Source organism: Falco naumanni, chromosome 4 (assembly GCF_017639655.2).
Source record: "Falco naumanni isolate bFalNau1 chromosome 4, bFalNau1.pat, whole genome shotgun sequence".
Lineage (NCBI taxonomy): Eukaryota > Metazoa > Chordata > Aves > Falconiformes > Falconidae > Falco > Falco naumanni.
In genome coordinates this window covers 48,000,613-48,021,159 of record NC_054057.1, presented here as the reverse complement: position 1 = coordinate 48,021,159, position 20,547 = coordinate 48,000,613, and the positions used below count along the sequence as shown (strand labels likewise).

The window sequence follows — 20,547 nt, the reverse complement described above, 5'->3', positions numbered from 1 at the left end:
GGTCTGCCTGTTCCCTTTATCACTCTTCAGCCTGCCTTGGTCTTAAGGCAACTGGAAGCCTTCCAGGTATCAGCAGAGTCAGTCTGTTTTCATTTACCAGCAACAGGCTATGATACTCAAAAATACCACAGGAAAAAAGTTTTAAAATTCACTTTTTGCAACATTAAGGAAAGTTCCAAATATTCTATTTGAAGACTCACAGAACTGAAGAACAGCACAGAAAGGAGACAAGGTTCAATTTGACATATTTTTATAGCACAAGTACTAGCAAGGTGAATCTGGCTGAAAGTTATCAGCCTTTGAAAAAATCATTAGCATCAACTTTATTTTCTCTTTTTCAACCTTTAAAACTTGACACTGTCTCCAATCTGTGCAACTTCAAAGACGACAATGATTTGTCCTCAATACGATTATACCTGCATACTAAAAATCAGTTAATGAGAGTTTTTAATTTTTTTCCGTGGTTTACCTTACATTTCTTGTTTGAGATATGCAGATGAAACTCCCACAACTGGACACCGCCTTGCTCCCATATGAATAAGTGGAAAATAGTCAATCTATTCCTGATGTCTTTTTAAGATCTTAGTCACTTTTCACCAATGCTGACAGGAGATGCTCTAAATTATTTTGATCAACTGAATATGGAAATATATTCTGTGAGTTCACAGTACTTCATTTCTTCAAAATACCAAGATGAACAAAGTAAGAAACAATTTTTGAGACCCTCATCTCAAAAGGTTTGCTTCATGCCTTGGCTTTGGGTACATACATTGTATTCCACAGCACCCGCAGGCCATCAGCTACTGGTATTTCTGGTATTGTCTTTTCTTCAGCATGACAAAGGGAAGGTTGTAATTATAGTTGAGGCAAAAGGCTGAGACCCCTGAGATTCAGGGTAAGCGCTACCCAACCCTGCCACAAACTTACTATGTGAATTTACATAAGTTATTCTCCTGAATTCCTAACCTCAGTGTATCGACTCAGACTCAAAACATTTTAGAAGAATGATTGTTTCTTGTTGTATGCCACATAACACCTTAAGGCTCACACAGCAGTCTGTAAGAGACCGTTTGCACTTAGCAACACAAATGAATTTCAAATCAATAGCCATGTGTAACGATTCAGGGAAAGAGTTTACACAGAGCCTATGAAAACCTTCAGATTTTAAGAAGTTGCTACTAAGAAAGCTGCCACATCTTGGAGTGCCTTAGTCTATCCTTTCTAAACATGACCTTAGCATGTACCCACCAAATTAAGCTAACTAAAACATCTGTACTTAAACCAAATATTTTAAGGACTAGCGAAAGTTGAAAAAGCTACTTAGCTGTCCAAGAAAAGAAGACTAGGGACTGGAAGCTACCAAAGGAGGCAAGAGGACAGAGTTGGCACAGGCAGGCTTCGGGCGGGTTTGAGGTGGAGAAGGAATGAACATATGTGCTCTCACAAAAGAATCCTGGATCTTCCTCCTGAGCCAAACAACATTCCAGAAGAGGAAACAGAGCAGAGGGTATACAATTTTGCCTAATTTGTGTGTATTTTATACTACTAAGTAAATAGCAATGACATTCTAAAACAGGGTGACACGTAACACACACCTATACATGCAGTGGGTGCCCCAGAAAGCCAATACGGATGGAGATCTAGGACACTGTAGCGTTTAAGCCCTGAAATACCCTGGAAGTTAGCACAGATCTGAGAGTCTAAGGCAGTCAGGATGTGAAGCTCCATTTTGGACAAAGTAATAACAAGCCTAAACCCAGGAAATCTTTCAGACCTGCCAAGAAAGAAGCAATGCCATAGTCTCCGGAGACACAGAAAGCATAGCAGGTGTCCCAGCACTGCTGAGACCCTCAGACAGCAGGCTAAGGAGTGTTCAAGTAGAATGGTGTCAGCTCCACAGATCTGATCAGTCAAATCGGCTCTGGAAAAGACTGGATGCTACAAAAAAACCTTGCTGTATTTCTGCCATTGGGTGAATCCATCATGATGTAAGTAAATTTCCACTTTCTGTTTTGCTGACACTCTAAGAGCTACTCTTATGGGTTAAGTAACTATACAGGCAGCCCGTGTTGGCATACTCCCATTATTTATTTATTTATTTTACACTTGTGAGACCAGACCACAGCAGAAAACTGTTCCCTATTTCCCTGAAAATCTAACAGAATTACACCTTTTTTCTTCTGATAAGACATAAACTATTTCTTTTCACTTTTGTTCTGAGTTTGTCACAGTAGTGTCAGAAGAATCATATTTTTACTAACAGAGGGCATCCAGAAAAGCCACCGCTTTGTTCACTTCTGATTCCAAGGGGACCTTAACAAACAAAGAGAAGACAAGCTAGTGTCTCAAAATAGCCTTAAAGTTCTGCCAAAATGTTGGGGTTTTTTCCCAAGCAAATTTTTCTCATTATTTTTAACTGTCATAAGGAAAACTTTCTCTATGCTCTTCCTCCCACTTCTCATCACTAGAAAAATTTCATATCCATTCTGTAATAAATTAGTATGTCTCCAACTGTCATAAAATAACACATACACAATCAAGTGGAAAATCATTTCCTTCAAGCCACCACAGAAAGCAATAAGCAATAGAAAAAAAAAAAAAAAAAGGAATGATTAGAACAGAGCAGCAGCTTGCAAAATATCCTTGTCTACCTCCCTTTCTTTTACAAGGATCAATATCTTATTGGATTTCTCCAACAAAAAATAAAATAGTTAACACCACCAAGAGCATTCTTAAAGCCAACTTCATATTTCCTGGAATGAAAAAAAGCATGTGAATGCAAGTTTTTGCCAGCTATGTATAACCTCTGTAGCATTACAAATTTCACTGTGTACACAGATGACTGATTGCATATTAATTTTCCTGAAGATGCACACTTTTCTGTTGAACAAAACTCTCAACAGAAGTTTTAAAAAATTACAAATGAACATGTCAGCAAATGAAGTGCAAAAGCCTTAAAACAGCTAATACTGTCAGTTTATGTAAATCAGTAATCCAGGCTGCACTAGTCTTCACTACACTCACAGAATCTAACCCCCACTTCCCATTTTCTCACTTCATTTCTGACTTCCTCATTTCAACATTAGCAACTCCAAGCTTCGATTATCTTCTGTTTATAAAGGGAAGAACTCAACAGTAAAGGCATAAGAAATGATAGACCACTGCACAGAGAACTGAATTCCACCACGGTCAGTTATCTCAAGCCTTCATTACTTACAGGCAGACAAAGGTTCATAAAGATTATCAATAAAGACCCTTGATTATATCTAAATCAAAAGAAAAGCCTATCTTCCCATTATTATTTAACTTCTACTCAGCCCAAAAGCAGAGCTTCAAGAAATATTTTGCATTTTGCTATAGAATACCTTCTTTCTAGTTCACACCAACGTTCCTTGAAAATATTTACATTCTCAACACTACTGGTGCAGCATGGTGTCCACACAGCTGCTGTCCTCCATCTTAAGACATTTGTATATACGTATTATTTTGGGAAGTAGAAATATTATCACACTTGGAAAAAATAACTCTTTAAATCTACACTACCGACAGCAGAACATTGTGAGGTGTTTTGGCTGTTACCCTTCAAACAGGACCACATCATTACTTGGTCTTCAGTAAAGCGGACAAGAAAAATTATAAAAGGATGACCTTACTCAAGTCATCAAAAGTAACCCCTTCTGCAACCGATACAATAACTTCTCCAAGTACAACTAACTTGTCTTACTAGTAGCAGCTGGCGATCATCCATCACTTGCTGCTCTGTTACTTCATCCAAACCCTCACCATTCTCCCCCTTACGCATGTCCCATTCCATTCAAGCATGTGCTCTAGTACATCTTTTCACAATAGTTTCCAACGCTGCCAGGCTTTGAACGTTTTTTTCTGATCACATCTTACTAGCTAATAAAACATTTGAAGAATGTGTCTCTAAATACAGTCTGGACCGTGATGGGCCAGAGAATCTTAGCCAGAAGATTCCACTCTGCACCAAAAAGAGGAACATGCACTTTGCAAGTCCCCATTGCCTCAACCTCAGCCTTGATTTTGTCAGGGAAAAACCTGTTATAAGGGAAAAAACAGTTATAAGTTGGTAGAAAATACGTTTTCAAGATGGTCAGAGGGTGCCAAACAACAGCAGATGACTATTTGGAACAAATTCCATATAACTTACACTAGCAGCTACATCCTGGAGGTTCTTCCAGGATTTTCTACTCAGCTGCTGTGGGGAAGCACTCATAGCTCTGCAAAAGGGCTGCCTGCAAGATAGGATGCTCTAGCACAGGCCCTCACAAAGACCTCCTGCAGAGAAGAAACTCGGAAAAAAATTCCATGATCCTCCTAAAATTCAAGGTGAGGTGCAAATGAGAATAGAAGGGAGAATAACAGAAAGGAAAAAAGTCTAAGCAGAACATAAAACTGCTCCTGTTCAGTGCTAGATACAAGTCCAGAAACACAGCTGTTAATACAGCTCTAAAGCCAGGGACTGGTGTTTGGTAAGAATAAATTTCGTACTTCCAAAAGCCAGTGAATAATATTATCCTACAGTCTCCTCCGACCGCCACAATGAACTCCTGCAGTGCTGCTCCTAGTCAAAGCTGGGGCAGAAATCTGTGCAAGATAAATGGGAGCGGAAGGAAGGGTCAAAGGAAGGTGTTTAAATTAAGAATTTTTCCTTCAAAAAATTAGCTATTAAATAACTTGAGAGTTTTGTCTGTCCTGGGCTTAGCCCTCAGGGTGTTTGTTTAAGTTTTCCCTTATATTTTCAACCGATGCTTTAAAAAGGTTCAATTGATGCGAGTTGCTGACGAAACGTTCAACTAGTTTCTGTCAATAACTGCTTCTTCTGCCAGTGCAGAAGCTATTTTCATTAATAAAACCGAGTGAACAAGTCAAATTCAATTTGAAATAGGAAAGCTTGCATAATCTATTAATAAAACTAGCAGAGATTAAATCATTAGCTCAAAAATCCAGAAGGATAAAGGGTCTTAAAACAGGACAATAATATTTGCTGTATCTCCCTCCTTATCGAGTTAAAGAAATATATTAATACTTTCCCTTTCTTACCATTCTTAGTATATGGGTTACTTTATTCAGTAAGACAGTTTTAACTTGGTTTGTGTAGAGGAATGAAGCTGGGTTAATTAACATTGATAATATACAGCTGTGGGTTGGCTTCAGGGCCAGCAGGTTGGCTAAGTTAAGTGGTTGAGAGTCAATGAAGAGAGAGCAGCCGAGGAAGATGCAAGAGAACTGAGAGAGCAAGCACTGGATGAAGTGAGACGAAGAGAAGGCAGCAGAGGGACTGGCATGAAGAGTATGTTGGTATGAGATGGTAAAAGACCTTGTTGAAGCTTGATAGTTTGGAGAGTGCTGTGACAGGTTTGTCTATTTCTTTTAAATCCTAAATCCCTTGCAAGTAGAGCCTGAAATACATCACATTTAAAAGTGAGTTATGTGTTAGCACAATGTTTCAAGTATACGTTTTTATTTTTATCAAGCACAGCTAGCCCTACTGACACCTTGAAAGACAGCATGAAATATTACTAGTGGTTATCCTTGCTATACATCAGACAGGTCACCATTCTGAATTAATGATTATAATATTAGTATAATATGATATTAGTAATATATGCATGAGTGATGCACATATTTGGGGAACCTTATTCTCATGTAAATAAAAAAAAGAATCATTTAGCACCTTCTAACAGAAATATAAAGATTAACCTATGTAACCAAATAAAGATAAAACTACAGCTGCTTATCTAACCTGTAGAACTTTCTTCTCTGGCCAACAAAAAGATTTACTATATAAAACAGATCTAACCAATTCTCCCTTAGAAAACTGAAAATGTAAAACATGAATCTAAATCCAAGTTTCCTACTTCCTTATTTGATTAAGAATAAGCCTTACTCAAATTAGCACCCAATTTTTAATCACTCTGTTCTAGACTTTGTTCAGGCTTTGAAGAAGTTCATTGCAACACAGCTTCAATGATCACAACACCCTTCTTCAGAACTACCACAGAAAAGCCTATTCAAACATTTTTACCACTAGCTACAGTTGCTACCAGAGAAGACATTATGCCCCAAAATCAAGTTTCTATTAACATACAGTTGAAAACAAAGCTTGCCATTTAGAACCTCATTTCTTGTATTGCACCTTTGAAATTTATCATGCATTACAACCAGTACCACACCATCAAATTCCCTGTTAATTTTAATTTGCATCAAATGAACTGATATTCTACTATCATTCTGCCATACTGCATTACCAACTAGAGAACAGGCTGTTGGTTTTGATCTGCAATGATCAATGACATGAATTACTATGTCAGTAGACTGGCAAACAGTTCTACTTTTAAATCGCAAAAACACATGTCGTGGCTTTGTTATTTCATAGGGAGATGCCACCAACCATTACTGAAAATTAGTAGAAATATCTGGTGTTCTCACTTTCCAGCTCTGGTACCTTGATTTTTCTTTTTTTTGTTTGTTTACTCACCAAAACATTTTAGACCCTTTAGGTGTTGGTGAAAGATGTTCTTTACTCCTTGTTTTAACGGAACTATCATTAAATCTTCAAGTTAGTTCAGGAACATTTTTCAATCAAAAATGACATAGTCTTCCTGTTAGGTGTTCTCTTTTCATCTTGCTTGAATTCCCACACGTCTATTAGCTCTGAAGAACAACAGTATATTAAGTTAAAAAGAAAAAAATGACATTGAGAGGGCTTTCTCCGTTCTGTTTTGTTTTTCGCAAGAAGTATGCAGAGACAGCTCAAGAGGAAAATTACAAGTGCCTGCAATATACAGGAACAGCAGGAGGAACAAAATCAACAGAGAACAGAGGCTGACTGGATGAAGGAAAATGGAAAAAAGAGGTTCATTTGTAACTCTTATCAAGCTTTTCTGTAATAATTGAATTTTTGCATCATCCTGATCGCTCATAATAGGCTGCAGTGACCGAAAATGCAAATGAAGAAACACTGCCCATTCTCCTGATGCAATTAAAAGCTTTGCTTTTGGCTCACTCTACTAGATCCAACAACAACGCAAAGACTCCCCACGGGACAGAGCACTGGACTGCTCCTGAGTCACCCTCTCTGTTCTGCCAGTGGCTCTCACTACATTTAAAGACTGCCATATGCCTTCTCAGTGCCACAAAAATTAAAACTTTGGGTTATCTCACAAAGGTTGAGAAAATCTTGCATCCTGCCGCTCTGCTTGTAAGAAAATGCAGCCTTGGAATCTGGAACACAAACTCAAAGAAACCAACATTCTACCGAATCTCACCTTCCCTCCCACCCCCCCCTCCCATTTTAGACAGTGGAAGACAGCAAATGAGGCACCACAGAAAAAATATCAGACAACCATGACAGTAGAATTTAGAAGTAACTTAGCTATTAGGACAGTCGGTTACTGAGGAAAGCAGTTAACCTGGAGATCCATCAACATTCCCTCTTTTTTTCCTTCCTTTTTTCACTGACTATTTTTATACGATACGCCAGGTGATAGATAAAACAAACCTGAAGCTGAACTAACTTGTTTTCAATATTAAAAGAAGGAAAAATGTCAAAGATGCTAATAAAGAAATAAAGTAGGACAAAAATGAAATGAAGAAATTGCTATTCTAATGGACAAAGTCTTTTTGACACAACACAAAAAACCCTCACAATACAATTTCAATTGCTTCTAGTGGGGTTTGGTCTTAAGAAAAGTAAAAAACAAAAAACACCTTTGGCCATCACTAAACGATCTCAGCACAGTTATTCCTTTTAGAATAATAAGGAATAACTTAAAATAAATTTTCAGAATTATTCCAAATTGCATAATTCTGAAATTATTCAGATTTATACAGATTCAGTTGATTAGCTGGACAATCAAAAGACTAACAGTACATCAGGGAAAAAAATTACAAACCAGATTTTATAAAAAAATAACAAATCAGGCACTCAAAAAGATACTGGCTCTTATTTACCACAATTATCCCTTCCAGAGCTTGAAGGTATATAAACAGAAACTTTTCACTGAGAGGTTTATTATATTTCATTTTGAAACAGCAAGAAGTCTGACACTTCAGACAATGAAGGACTTCACATGAATGTATTCTTCATGAATAATTAATAAAAAGTCAGCTGGTTTGGCTGCTGTCAGGGTAGCTTGGTTATTTTCTTTTAGCTGCTACCCTGTTCTAGGTAGCAACACTTTCTCCTTCATGCCAAATCAGGACAGTACTCCTTAAATACACAGGCTGAAATAACTGTCTAGATTACACTGAGATGTCACTATTCTCTGTGATTTTTATCTCCATAAGATTTAAACTCTAACAGCTTGGCTTAAAAATATTTTGAACAACAACTAATAATTTTTTTCTCCTTATTGTTAAAATATTTTAAGGCAACGTAAACTGGTAAGGAATATTAAGAATATTTTTAATACCTTAAGTATAAATGCATTAAGTAGGGCAAACTGTATATTTTTTTTTTATTCCATAACGAAGTAAATAAACACTACTGGTAGAGCGTGTCAGACTCAGCAAAACCACACAGATTTTTTCACAAAACTGTAATACAATAAAAAATTCTGTTCTAAAATGAGAGATATAGTTGATAAGACTAAAAGGAAATTTTTTTCTGTATTTTTATAGTGGAAATATATCTATTTATAATATACAGCGAGAACCTGGATCCTTTTTGCCTTTAGAATCAGAAATAACTGTAATATTATCTGAGATTTCTCCAGATATGTTCTGTGTTCATTCTGAGTAAGTATTAGTATACTACAACAATATCAATTTCACTGGTAAAAAAAAGTTTGTGAATTCATACAGCCTGCATGGGTCATTTCACAATCACATTTAATACCTGCTAGTGTAACAGAATTTCAAACACAATTCAATATTCCTAATGCATGACATAATCACTACATGCACATATTTTCTATTTAAACTAAATAAATGCAGCACAGCTCAGGCAGATGAAATACTCTGAAGGCTAATAACATTTACAGTTACGAATGTTTTGCTGGAAACATAAGCACCACGCTACAGGACATAAATTCAGGAGAGAGTTCCCCTTGACTTGTCACATATTCTAGCTAGAACACCATATATTCATTTTACTCCGAACCCTGAAGTACTAAGCGGCTGCTGCAGAAGGGTTCCCAGGCTGGCAGACTGATAAGATGTGGCACAGCTAATTTTGCTCTCAGAGGTGCCAGTCAGGAGGCTGATGACATGCTAATGAAGTCTTAAAAGGTCATCACTTGGAGGTCAACACCACCCTAGTAAAGATTTCTGTTCCACAATAGGGATGAAATCAAGAAGGAATATTACACTACTGAATGCTTTTGTTACTAAAACCAGGTTCTGCACTAGAGGCATGCCCAAAACTCATAAATGCTCCTTTCCATTCTGCTTTCCCTCGTTATTTCTTCACCTACTTCCTATCACACTTCCCCATATTCCCATACTGAAATTACTATTTTCTTTATATGAAATATTAAGAGCAGGAACCTAGATAACTAGTTCTCACAAGGATAGAGGAAAGTCCAACAGAGCCAAACCGTGTTATTCTGTGACTAAAGAATGAATGGTTCGTTTACTTGTTGCCAGTTATGACATCAGGATCAGGAAAGGGATTTTGGAGTAGGGATGGTTACTAGACAACTCACAATTCTCAATAATTCAGGAATAACACCCACACCGCAGCCAAGGGGGATTTAATGAACTACCTCTCTGAGGTTGTCCTCAAGCCGTTGTTCTGCGCATCTGCAGATCAGGACACATGGCACAACAGGCTCCTCTCTCTGAAGGGAGCCAAGAAAATATACAGTAATGGGATTATAAGTAATTGGCATGTGGCACTACAAGTGAAAAGTGCAAAGTATATGGCATGAGGTTCCAGTTGATTTCTATTATCCTGAAATATTCTGGATCATTATCCTAATTGTTATATTCTAAATTATTACCCTAAATATCCTGACATATTCAGGTACCTCCCATTCATTGGACTAACTTTCACCACTCTTTGAACTGAAGGTACAGTCTCACAACTGAAATCAATACACAAGGTACTGTTCTATGTATGAATTTTTTTTTATGTACTATATTCCAAAAAACTTGTATTTGGCTAGGCTAGTAGCCTCCCCAACGCTCTCAGCTAATCAGTTTATGTTTCCAATATGCAGACTTTAACCTACTACTAACAACTTTGGAAAACTTTACGTGGATCGAAAACTTTCCGCACAGCTCTCAAACTTTGGGAAGTTCAGCCAAAGCAGCACAGTCCATGTGCAACTTTAATCAGACCTCCTTCATTCTGACAAGTCTTTACTTACCTGAAGTATAAACTTCTCTCTCTCCCCAGTGCTTACAGGGGCACTAGATGGAATGCATAAAATATGCCAGCTGTAGGAGCAAATCTGCAGCACGAAATGAAGATAACAGTTATTTGAAGGATCTCTTCCTTTCGTGACAGAACACAAGGTGTGCAGTAGACTGTAAAAAGTGAAATCAAGTCTCTCATGACAGCAGAAAAAAAAATGGTTCCTCTGCCTCCAGACAGTGCTTGTTCACTGCGAGGCAAACCACAAATTTTACATAGGGAATCCTTGGCTGCAAGTTCCCAATACTCTGCACATCCAACTCTAACTAAGGCTTGATTTAAAGACTGCCGGAGTAATCAAGAATTACAACCCTCAATCAACAACAGCAGCTTTGCTAAGAAAATGAACCAGTACATAATTCTATGATAATGCTCAGTATTATCTGGGCACTTAGAAAAGAGCACTAGATTAGCAGCCCTTTGCAAAATGACTCTGTATATCAACTCACCATCTGCAGTGCAAGGATAAACCTGAGAAACCTCCTGACAGACTAGGAAAAACACTGGGGTCCACAAGCACTACTGTGCAACTTACCTTGCAACAAGATTTGAATAGCAGAAGACCTGAGCCCACAAAACAAAGAACAGATGAGAAAGACGCTGAGAAGCTGCCCATTATGTGCCCAGTGCTACTTGATAAGGCAGGAAAGAATCTGTAGTTCTGGAATTTGTGTAACACGAGGGGAATGGCAAGATGAATTAAGTTTGAAAGGGAACTTTAATTCCTGACATTTCCTACTTTTCGAGGGTTCAGTTTGGGGACTTTAATATTCTTTGAAGGCACCATTTATAACACAATTAATACAGAGAATGTCCACTGCCCACTTGCTTCGTAACATGTTCAAGATATGTTATACTGTATGTGCTTTATACAAAAAAATTTAGAGGAACAGGAACTGTGCTTCAGGGCTGACCACTACCTGATTTTAAAAGCAGGTTCTTCTCTTTTGGTTTTCCAGCTGAACAATTCTTTCTATTTAAGTATCGGCCTGAAATAAAAAAGCTGTCTTAGTTCAGAATGAAATTAAGTAAATAATTCCCCACTGCATTTTTTCATAATACTACTAAAAAATAATTTAAATAATTTTTCTAATATTCACCGTGAATTCAAGTTCCTTCATTACAAGCTCAACCCTGAAAACAGTTTTTAAACTTAATTCTAGATTATCTATTTATTGTCTCCAGAAGGCAAGAATGATGAGATAAATATATATTTGGTTTTATTGTCAGGTGCAATAAGATGTTCAAGAGAAGAAGTGGTTCCTGCTCTAGAATTCAGGGGTAGAGCATCACAACAAAAGCTATTGGCTGTCAGCTTCCCAGGCATGCAATAATTGACACAGTTCTTTAAAACGTCTGTGAACTACTTGTTTGTAAATGATGAAACATACTATGCTAAGTGAGCAACTACACAGACACTTATTCTGAATAAACCCTAAGTACATTAAGTCTTAGCATCAGTTGAGATAGGCAAATGATTGCCCAGGATCATTTGGTCTGCAACGAAGAACAAAAACCATGAAGCTGTCAGAACAGATTTTTAATGCCGTATTTTCAAATCCATTAATGTGTTCTCTCTTACTCTACTGTGTGTTTACCAAGTAAATGAAGTAGCTAAGCTGTTGGACTCATTAATCTCCAGTTCTTCATTAAATATCAAGCAGCGCTCATTTCCCTGCGAGTTTTGTTCCACTAAAGATTGTACTTAACTACATAGAATGTCTGGGGCAGATGCAGGATTACTCAACCTCATCTCCAGGGGCACTGTGACTACGTTAGCATCCCATCCACTCCAAGCACAGCAAAGCCTGTTATGTTGCTATTATATTGTGTAAACACACCTATAAGCCTACCAAGATCATCGCTATTCTGTTCTGCATCTTTGTGGCGAGTGCCAGACTAAACAGCAACATGCAGGGCTTTAAATGCGTCTTCCAGTTCGACTGCAAATATTTCTAATCAAATCAGAAATCTGTTGCCTGTGATGGGGTTAAACAGCTAAAACTGATTTGCCCTAAGCTTACAGTTGAGCATTATTAATAGCAGCTAGAACTCATAAGAAGATGACTGGCATCAGAAGAGTGACTGAATAAACAGCTAAGTTGTTCTGATAGAGGAGCTGCTTATGTCTGCAGATTTCAACATGGAATCACACTTCAAATCACCAGACACTATTATTGCATTGATAAAATGCAGCCTTCTTTTAAATCTTATAACCAAAATGTGTGGCTATTTTAAAAACGTTTTTAATAATCATCTAAAAGGACACTGACAACAGAGAAGATTGGAACAACACACAAAGGTAATATTCAAGGCATAAAAATAAGTACCTGAATTATGAGACTGTATCAGAGACAGTATTTTATTATTGCTTGTTCTGTTAAGTGCTATATTTTCACACTAGTAGTAGAACTGCCCTTGAAGAGATCAATTTTTCCACTGTTGTGAACTAGCAGGTATTTAATAGAGAACATTAGACAAAAAGCCTAGTTACATGGAAATCTAAGTGTTTGTATGAGGGCTGTTGCTCGAACAGCAGCTGTATTCATCTTGGCAATAAAGCAGCAGCTACATGCACATAAGGAGGCTCTGGATTTGGGTAACATGAACAGGGAGAGGTATGAACTATTGAAGAGAGTTTTCATTATTATGCTGCTAAAACTGGCTGCCATAAGGAAACTTTCATTAGCACTCAGTGAAACTCAGGCCACTTGGCAAAGTGCTACACGGCATGCAGAGTACAATACCTACCCCAAAGGCCCAAGCAGTCTACCACAACATAAAATAATGATAGCAGAGTATTTGATATATGCAACATACTATTTTCTAGATGCGCTTCTAATTGGGCATGTATTTAGATTAGTTCTCACACAATTTCTGCACATTTATTAAAGTATTTTTAATATACAAATCAGGTCCTAAGTAGTCAACTACATCAAAACAGTTATTATCTATTTAAAAAAAGGAAACAAAAAAAAAGGAGAAAGAAGAAAGGGCAAAAAAAAAAAGGCAAAAAGCCCTAAAACCAAAGAAGATAGGATGCATTTGGGTAAAAAAAAATAAGTATGAAAGTACTGAGACGCATACTACCTCTAAGTAACCAATGGTTAGGAAATTTCAGCTCTCTCTCTTCTAAATTGACACATAGAGAAGCGCCATACTTGCTTATTTTTATTGTCCACAAACAGGGCTCACAGACAATAGATGATGTCAGCTTCTTGGCTTGTAGATAAGTATTAAAGCATAATACTATTTTTAGCTAACTTCCTAAGGAAATCACGCACACGCAGCTCTGTTAACACTCAGCCTTCTCTCCTACTATTTGTTGAGCCCACAACCAGCTTCAACAAATTTTGTTAAAAAGCTAAATCTCTCATACATACAACCTGCCTGCACATTTTGGGAAAGCCGACAGGCCAGCGTAGGAAGACAGTGTACTAAAGCCCTCGTTACAAGGAAGGAGGGCGTGACGGCTCACTCCAAGGTGCGGCGGCTGGCCGACACCCTGCCATTTCCAGCCCAGGGACAGCAGTCGTGTCTAGTCAAAGAGGGAGGAAGATGGAGCACAGCAGCACAGGGCACATGTAAAAGGCACCTATTAAGAGACAAAGAAAGAGGGAGGCAGAGCAGACAGAGACTTCGTTAGACTTGCTGCTCATAAAACACCATATATACATCTGCATATAGCATGCTACGCTCTGTTGGCAGGAAGATTAGTTCAATTGTTTAAGGGGACTTATCCACCCCAACTAAATGACCCTAAGTGCTCCTTACAATCTTCAAAATATGTCCCTTGGCACTAATAATTTTATGATGAAGGCTAAATTATGTTCAGATAGAATTAAAAAAATTGAGGTAAACTGTATTAGGCTATTTAATACAAATGCCCATTCTGAACAGCAATTACATGTTTATTCTTACATCCTGTAGGAACAAAGTCATAAAGGTGATCTGTCTTAACAAAATCTCCAGATGCAAAGACAGGGGAGAACTTAACTAACGGCATCTGGTTTTCCTCTGTGTCAGTGGCCTTATTGCTGGTAACCACCATAAATTACTTTTTTATCATCAACTAGGAAGTCACACCACCACGTGTCTACTTCCATTAACCTGCTCCTAGTGCTACTTTTCCTTCACTTTCCAGATGTTTGATTTTCTTCTGCAACAAACTAATGCTACAGTAACTTACAGTATTATCTATCTGTACATCTCTCTCTCTCTGATTTTAGGTTTCCTGCTCTGTAGTTGCACAATTCAATTTTTCCCCCTCCAGATATATTTTTCTCCAAGTTACATTTTTTATCTTATCCCTTTTTTGTATTTATTCCTCTCGCCCCAGGGCTTTGTTTTTAATGTTTACTATATTTTCTCTCTTTCCTCTTCCCTAGCAGAGAAGAAACTGGAGACAACTTTGCTTCTCTCTGCTCCTCCAACATCAACATTGAGCACTCATCAGTTATTTCTTCACTAGGTACATTTACTTCCTATGTTTTCTTTACCAACTTCCACCCATCCAGCATTACATGTAGCACTGAACAAACAAAAAGCAGCTTCACCAGTGGCTGCCCACTCTACAGCAGGTGAGCTACCTGGATATCCATTAATCCAGCACCAAAATCAGAGTCTGAACTAATCTAGCAAGGCTCACTCGAGGGCTTCAACGCTGAGAAGAATGGCAGGAATGGCCACAGCATGCAGAAGGTGAAGTGGCAATGATTTCTTAGGCACTGGTGTGCTCAGTCTATGGGCAACACCTTTACTGCAGAGGCCAGATGGCTTCAGGTAGCCAAAAAGGCCCAGAGTGGAGGAGAGGAGGCAACCCAGGACACCATGATCGACTCTGGAAAAAAAAGACAGGAACATGTGTCAACTGTGGAGAGCCACATGGATGTCAAAGCTGGGTGGCACAAGGGAAGCCTCATCAATTCTTTCACAAAGAAAGGCAACACGATATGTATCTTCTCAATATAAGAAATGCAGTTGCTAAAATAGAAGGTTGCTATGTAGGGGAAGCATGCTAAAGCATAAAGCAGCTTTAAAGGAGGGTTGTGGCCTAGAAAAATAGAGGTTAAAGGGGCTTGCATGAGAACAGTAAGAACATGCATGAGAACAGAGAACACACTAATACTAAATTGCACTTAAAACATCACTAGTTTTCCCAAAAAAGAACAAAATCCCTTTGCTAGGCTCCCACACACTCAGCCCATCCTGCTAAATAAAGACTAAATTATCAGCTGCTCACCTCAGCCTCCCTGCAAACAGTTGACAGAGATGAATCCAACGCCTTTGTGTAATTCTGCGCACATCCCAACATGGAGATACAAAACAGGAACAGACTACATTTAGAGAAGAGTGACTTCTAAAAACCCAACCCAAGACCAAAAAGATCAATTTAATTCCTCCTAGACAGCTGGCAGCACCTTCGCTTTTCTTCCCAGTGGATCTGACTGATCCTTGCCTCCTACCCTGCTCCGATTTCTCTAGCAAGCTCCCAGCCTTCCCACACTGCCTGCACTCTTACCGTGGGTACACGGCAAGTCAGAACGCACCTACCAAACGTGTATCCCTTGCGCATGTTATGCGCCATACCTCGAACAAGAGTGCTTGAGTACATTTAGAAAAAAAAATATACCTGAGAGAAAGAATGAGACGCAAGTATGTTTCATTTATAAAATATGATGGTAAACTGTATATTTGATTTAATGTGTATATTATGCATATATACTTTATATAATTCATATATCTCACACAAAGGGAGGCAGGCATTCAAAATCACTATAACCTGATAATTCAATTTTATTATCTGTCTCCTGTCGTGGTAAGAACTTCACACAGATGGCTCAGGAAAATTTTCAGGTGTTTTTCCCCTCCCAAATATCTCAGCCTATAGCTGGGAGCTGCTCTGCACTATCAGATACACTACCCGCTTAACCAAGACTTTAATCTTGTAGATAGTAGCATTAAAAATTTCAGGGGAAAGTGAAAAGAGGGAGCCAAAAGAGAGAATAAATAAATAAAAGAGGCAGATGTAGGTTTTCACCTCCACAGGCATCACTCAAGTTACAAATTGTGTCAAACAGCAAAGCGCTAGACCTTTCTTCCTGTCCAAAACTTTGCAAGCTTTCAACTCACTGCTGTTTTGTCATCTTATTAGAACCCTCCTGATTTTTGCAGTGTGAAGACAGAGCAATAGCATTTTCCAGCATTCTATACTCACAATGCAAGCCTAAACATCAAGCTAAATTAAGGGGTTTTATACACCACTGGATGAGCAGAACTAAATGGTTTTCTGAGTGACAGGTACTTTTGCAGAATACCTATCCACATTTCTAAGGCATCTATCACCATATGATCTTCTGACAAAAAGGCTTTGCTGTATTTAAGTCTCCAAATACTTTCTTTTTCAGTGCTGGAACACACTAAACAGAAGGTAGAAAAAAAATAAGTTACCATATAAATGCATGCACAGAAAAATCCTGCAAGTCCCAGATTATGTTACTGTTTTCTTCTCTGCTTTGTGCACAAAGACTGGTACAAACAAGACAGAATCACACGTACACAGCAGACAGGCTGCAAACTCATCAGGGGCACATTTGAAAAGGCATGTACTCAACAACTAATTGCTTTGGGAAAGAAAACTGTATAGAGGGTTACACCTACAAGGACTCTGAACTAATTGTAGGGCAAGTAAACAGCCCTGAATTACGACAGGTTTATTATACTGCTCCAGAAACATTTTCCTGTTCTGTACCACAAAACATACGCAGAATTAAAACTTAATGCTTGGGCAGAATATTTCAGCTGTATATTATAATGCCAAATCCCTCAATCGGAAAAACAAATCAAGAAACACAAGTCTTGCGGATGAGTCTTCTGCCATTTCTTCTGCACGCTGACACGTGCATCATCCATGCATGGGGGAAATAAACACCACACATGCCGCCTATGAACTCACAAACACTCTAATGTGTTTGCTGGTGAAAAAAATCTATTTACAGAAGGTTGCTAAACATGACTGTAGAGACAGAAGAGCAAACACCTTAGTAAGGTTTAAAGCTCTGCTTGGGGACAGACCCTACCTATCCCTGATGAAACAACTACTGCAATACTGAAATACATAGTTCAAATTTTATTTTCTTTTAGCATTTCACTGACAATCCTCCAAACAACTAAAACTGGTTACAATACCTTTATTAGAAAAAGTTCGCATCTTTGTAAGACAATATTTTTTATTAAATTAGTAGTTAATTTTTTAGGAGATATATGTAGATCCACATAAGTATTTGTTACGGATAAAAACAGCAAAGGTTCTGTAGACTGAAATGTTTGCTTATTTTAAAGGGAAATGAGAAAAATGCTCTGAACAAGACAAATGGGCACTTAAAAATAAGTCACACTAGGGATGACAGAGGCACCTGTGCAACCTCATCAGGTGGGATGAATACAGGCCTGATGATCTCTTGCAAGAATATTTTCCACAATCTATTTTTAGGAAACAGTTATGAATTTTGAGCTTAATGCAATCTAATAATGGCTTTCTGTATACAAAAGAGCAGATAAAACAACGTTCAACACTGTATTAAAACAGGTAAGCTTCAGACCTGTAAGAGGAATTACTGTTTCAAACCATTTTTATCCTATGAATCTCTCAAGGGCTGGGGAAGTTTTGCATTATGGTCTGTAATGCAGTGATAAAAGCTGGAGAACTACCTCCCACTGGTTTCAAAATAATAAGTTAAAAAAATGTACAAGCACATAAATGTCAGCTGCATTTTTGCACTACATAGGGCAAAACTTTGGCTATAAAGAAAATAAACAAAAAGAAAAATCCGATCTTTACTGATTTTCCTCTAAAAACAAAAGCTTCCCCCCCCCCCCAGTATTTCCTTACCCGTTTATGAGGGAAATAAAGATTTGGCTTGCATTCACATTCAGTCCCAGTTATTAGCTCTATAGCAGCTGGTCAGCGGCTTCAATGAAGCTAGAACATTAACACCAGCAGGAGAACCACTACACCTTACATAGCAAAAAGGAGCCTGTTTACTCAGCAAAAGGGTTAAAATTGAGTGACAAGGGGAATTACAACAACAAAGTATCCCTACCAAGAGGATTACACAAGTAGCCATGAAATCAGTCCTCCATCTCAGACCAGTTCTGGGACAGACTGAACATTCACAGCACAGAGCACCTACTCTGAACTGTCACCCCTGTTACCAGGTCACTGATAGAGGTGACGAGCAAGTGACAGCACTGTCCCGCAGGTATTCTCCTACATAGAGAGGTGAAATCCATCATGGGCCAGTGGGAAAAACTCAGAGAAAGCCCCGAAGCGGCCCTGAGACTGTGGCAAAGAGCTGACAGCTCCAGAGTCCCTCTGCTATTTTTTTGCTAGAGGTGTATTTACACACTTTACAATGCACATCCAGAAGTCTAAGATCCGCCTTTATTCTACATTTTTCCTCCTAGGCTGCAAAAGGCTATGTCAGAAGTCATACCTGCTCTGTTCATTTAAGAGATTTCACATAATCGCCCTTGACAGGCACACAAACAGCATGTCAGCACACATGACGCCTACCCAAACCAGTCTTCACTACTTGACCTTGCCTGGACAGCACCACTGGTGGAAAACTGCAAAAAAGAAATAAAAACCCACTAGCTGGAAACCTCAGACCTAAATATCCCACATAAGTTCAAGGCACTGTAAACCTGGACCCAGACCCAACTTTATCCAAAACACATACTGCTCAGGAAATCAAGAGAACTAGAAATGTCACTGTGTAACAGCCTGTTGGCAGACAAATTAAATACACTGACAGGTTACTACCGCCGAACAAGGGAAGGGAAGTGTCCCTGCCCCCCTCCTTGTGCCTAGCAACGTGGTTTTAACTGCTCCCTTCAACAGCAGCGGGTGCAGAAGACTCTTCCAAAGTCACTCCTACTCTTCTGCTTCTGAAGGGAGTTACAATCCAGCAAAATTATTTAATGAAATTTAAAACTGCGTTTTTCACTTAAATAGGAGGCAGTACACATGCAGACTTGGCCTGCAATAAATATCTCCCTACAACAGCAAGCAGGCTCAGCAGAAGACTAATGACCCTGTGGTGCGTTGACCTTGGCTGGACACCAGGTGCCCACCAAGCTGCTCTATCACTCCCCTCCCTCAGCAGAACAGGGGGGTACAAAATACGACAGAAAAAAACCTTGTGGGTCAAGATAAAGGCAGTTTAATGAAGCAATAGCAAAAGTCACATGTGCAGAAGTGAAAGAAAAGAGAAGATGTTATTCTCTGCTTCCCATCGGCTGGTGATGTTTGGCCACTTCCAGGGCTTCAGTAAGCTTAGCGGATGCTCCAGAAGACAAACATCATAAATACACATGCCCCCCCCTTCCTCCCCCTTTCCCTTAGCTTTTCTATCTGAGCTGACATCATATGGTACAGAATATCCTTTTGGTCGCTTTGGGTCAGCTGTCCTGGCTACGTCCCCTCCTCCCAAGACCTTGCCCACCCCCAGCCTACTGGGGGAAGGTTGGAGAGACAGCCTTGGTGCTGCGTGAGTGCTGCTGGGCAGTAGCCAAAAGTGTGTTATCACCACCTTTCTAGCTGCCAGTACAAGCACAGCACTGTGAGGGCTGCTGTGGGCCTCAGCCAGACCCAGTACAGCCCCACAGGTAGCTACAGACATGATCGTGCTACCCAGCCACCGGGGTTTGGTCCTGCAGGCAGAGATGGGCGCCAGCACCTCCTACTGCCAACCACAGGAGGACACCCTGAGGCACACAGCAAAATCAAACCGGACTTTTGTTTAGAATAGGAAAAACACACCCGTTCAGCAAGGTCTGTGAACCAGAAATTGGTACACAGCTCAGTCCGCCAACTGGATTACAAACAAAGCCCCCACACAAACCAAGGATGAGTATGGACTCCCCACCAAAGCCACCACCACCTGGCACGCTGGAGGTGGGCATGCAGGGATGCATATCCACAGCTGGGAACTTGCACAAAAGGATGGTAAAGGAGGGGGAAAAGCAACGAAGACCTTTCATAGGGCAGATGAAGATCACAATAGGAGAGCAAATACTGGATAAAGGCAGTAGCCTATCTTAAGAAAAAGAAAATACAATGCTGTAAACTAGTATCCACTACCATAATAATCTAGGTTACT

The 20,547-nt window shown here is 39.1% G+C and overlaps 1 protein-coding gene across 3 annotated transcripts in view; it reads right to left on the bottom strand.

Moving 5' to 3' along the window:
* CCNY (cyclin Y) overlaps positions 1–20,547 on the bottom strand; it is a 128,968-nt gene that overhangs the window by 70,265 nt on the left and 38,156 nt on the right. The window contains exon 2 of one of the 3 annotated variants that reach the window (XM_040591812.1): positions 6,503–6,678. The exons of the other annotated variants lie outside the window; for them this stretch is intronic. Coding sequence (XP_040447746.1) covers positions 6,503–6,572 — 70 coding nt within the window. The 5' untranslated portion in view covers positions 6,573–6,678. The remainder of the gene's footprint in view (positions 1–6,502; positions 6,679–20,547) is intronic. 3 annotated transcript variants of the gene reach the window in all.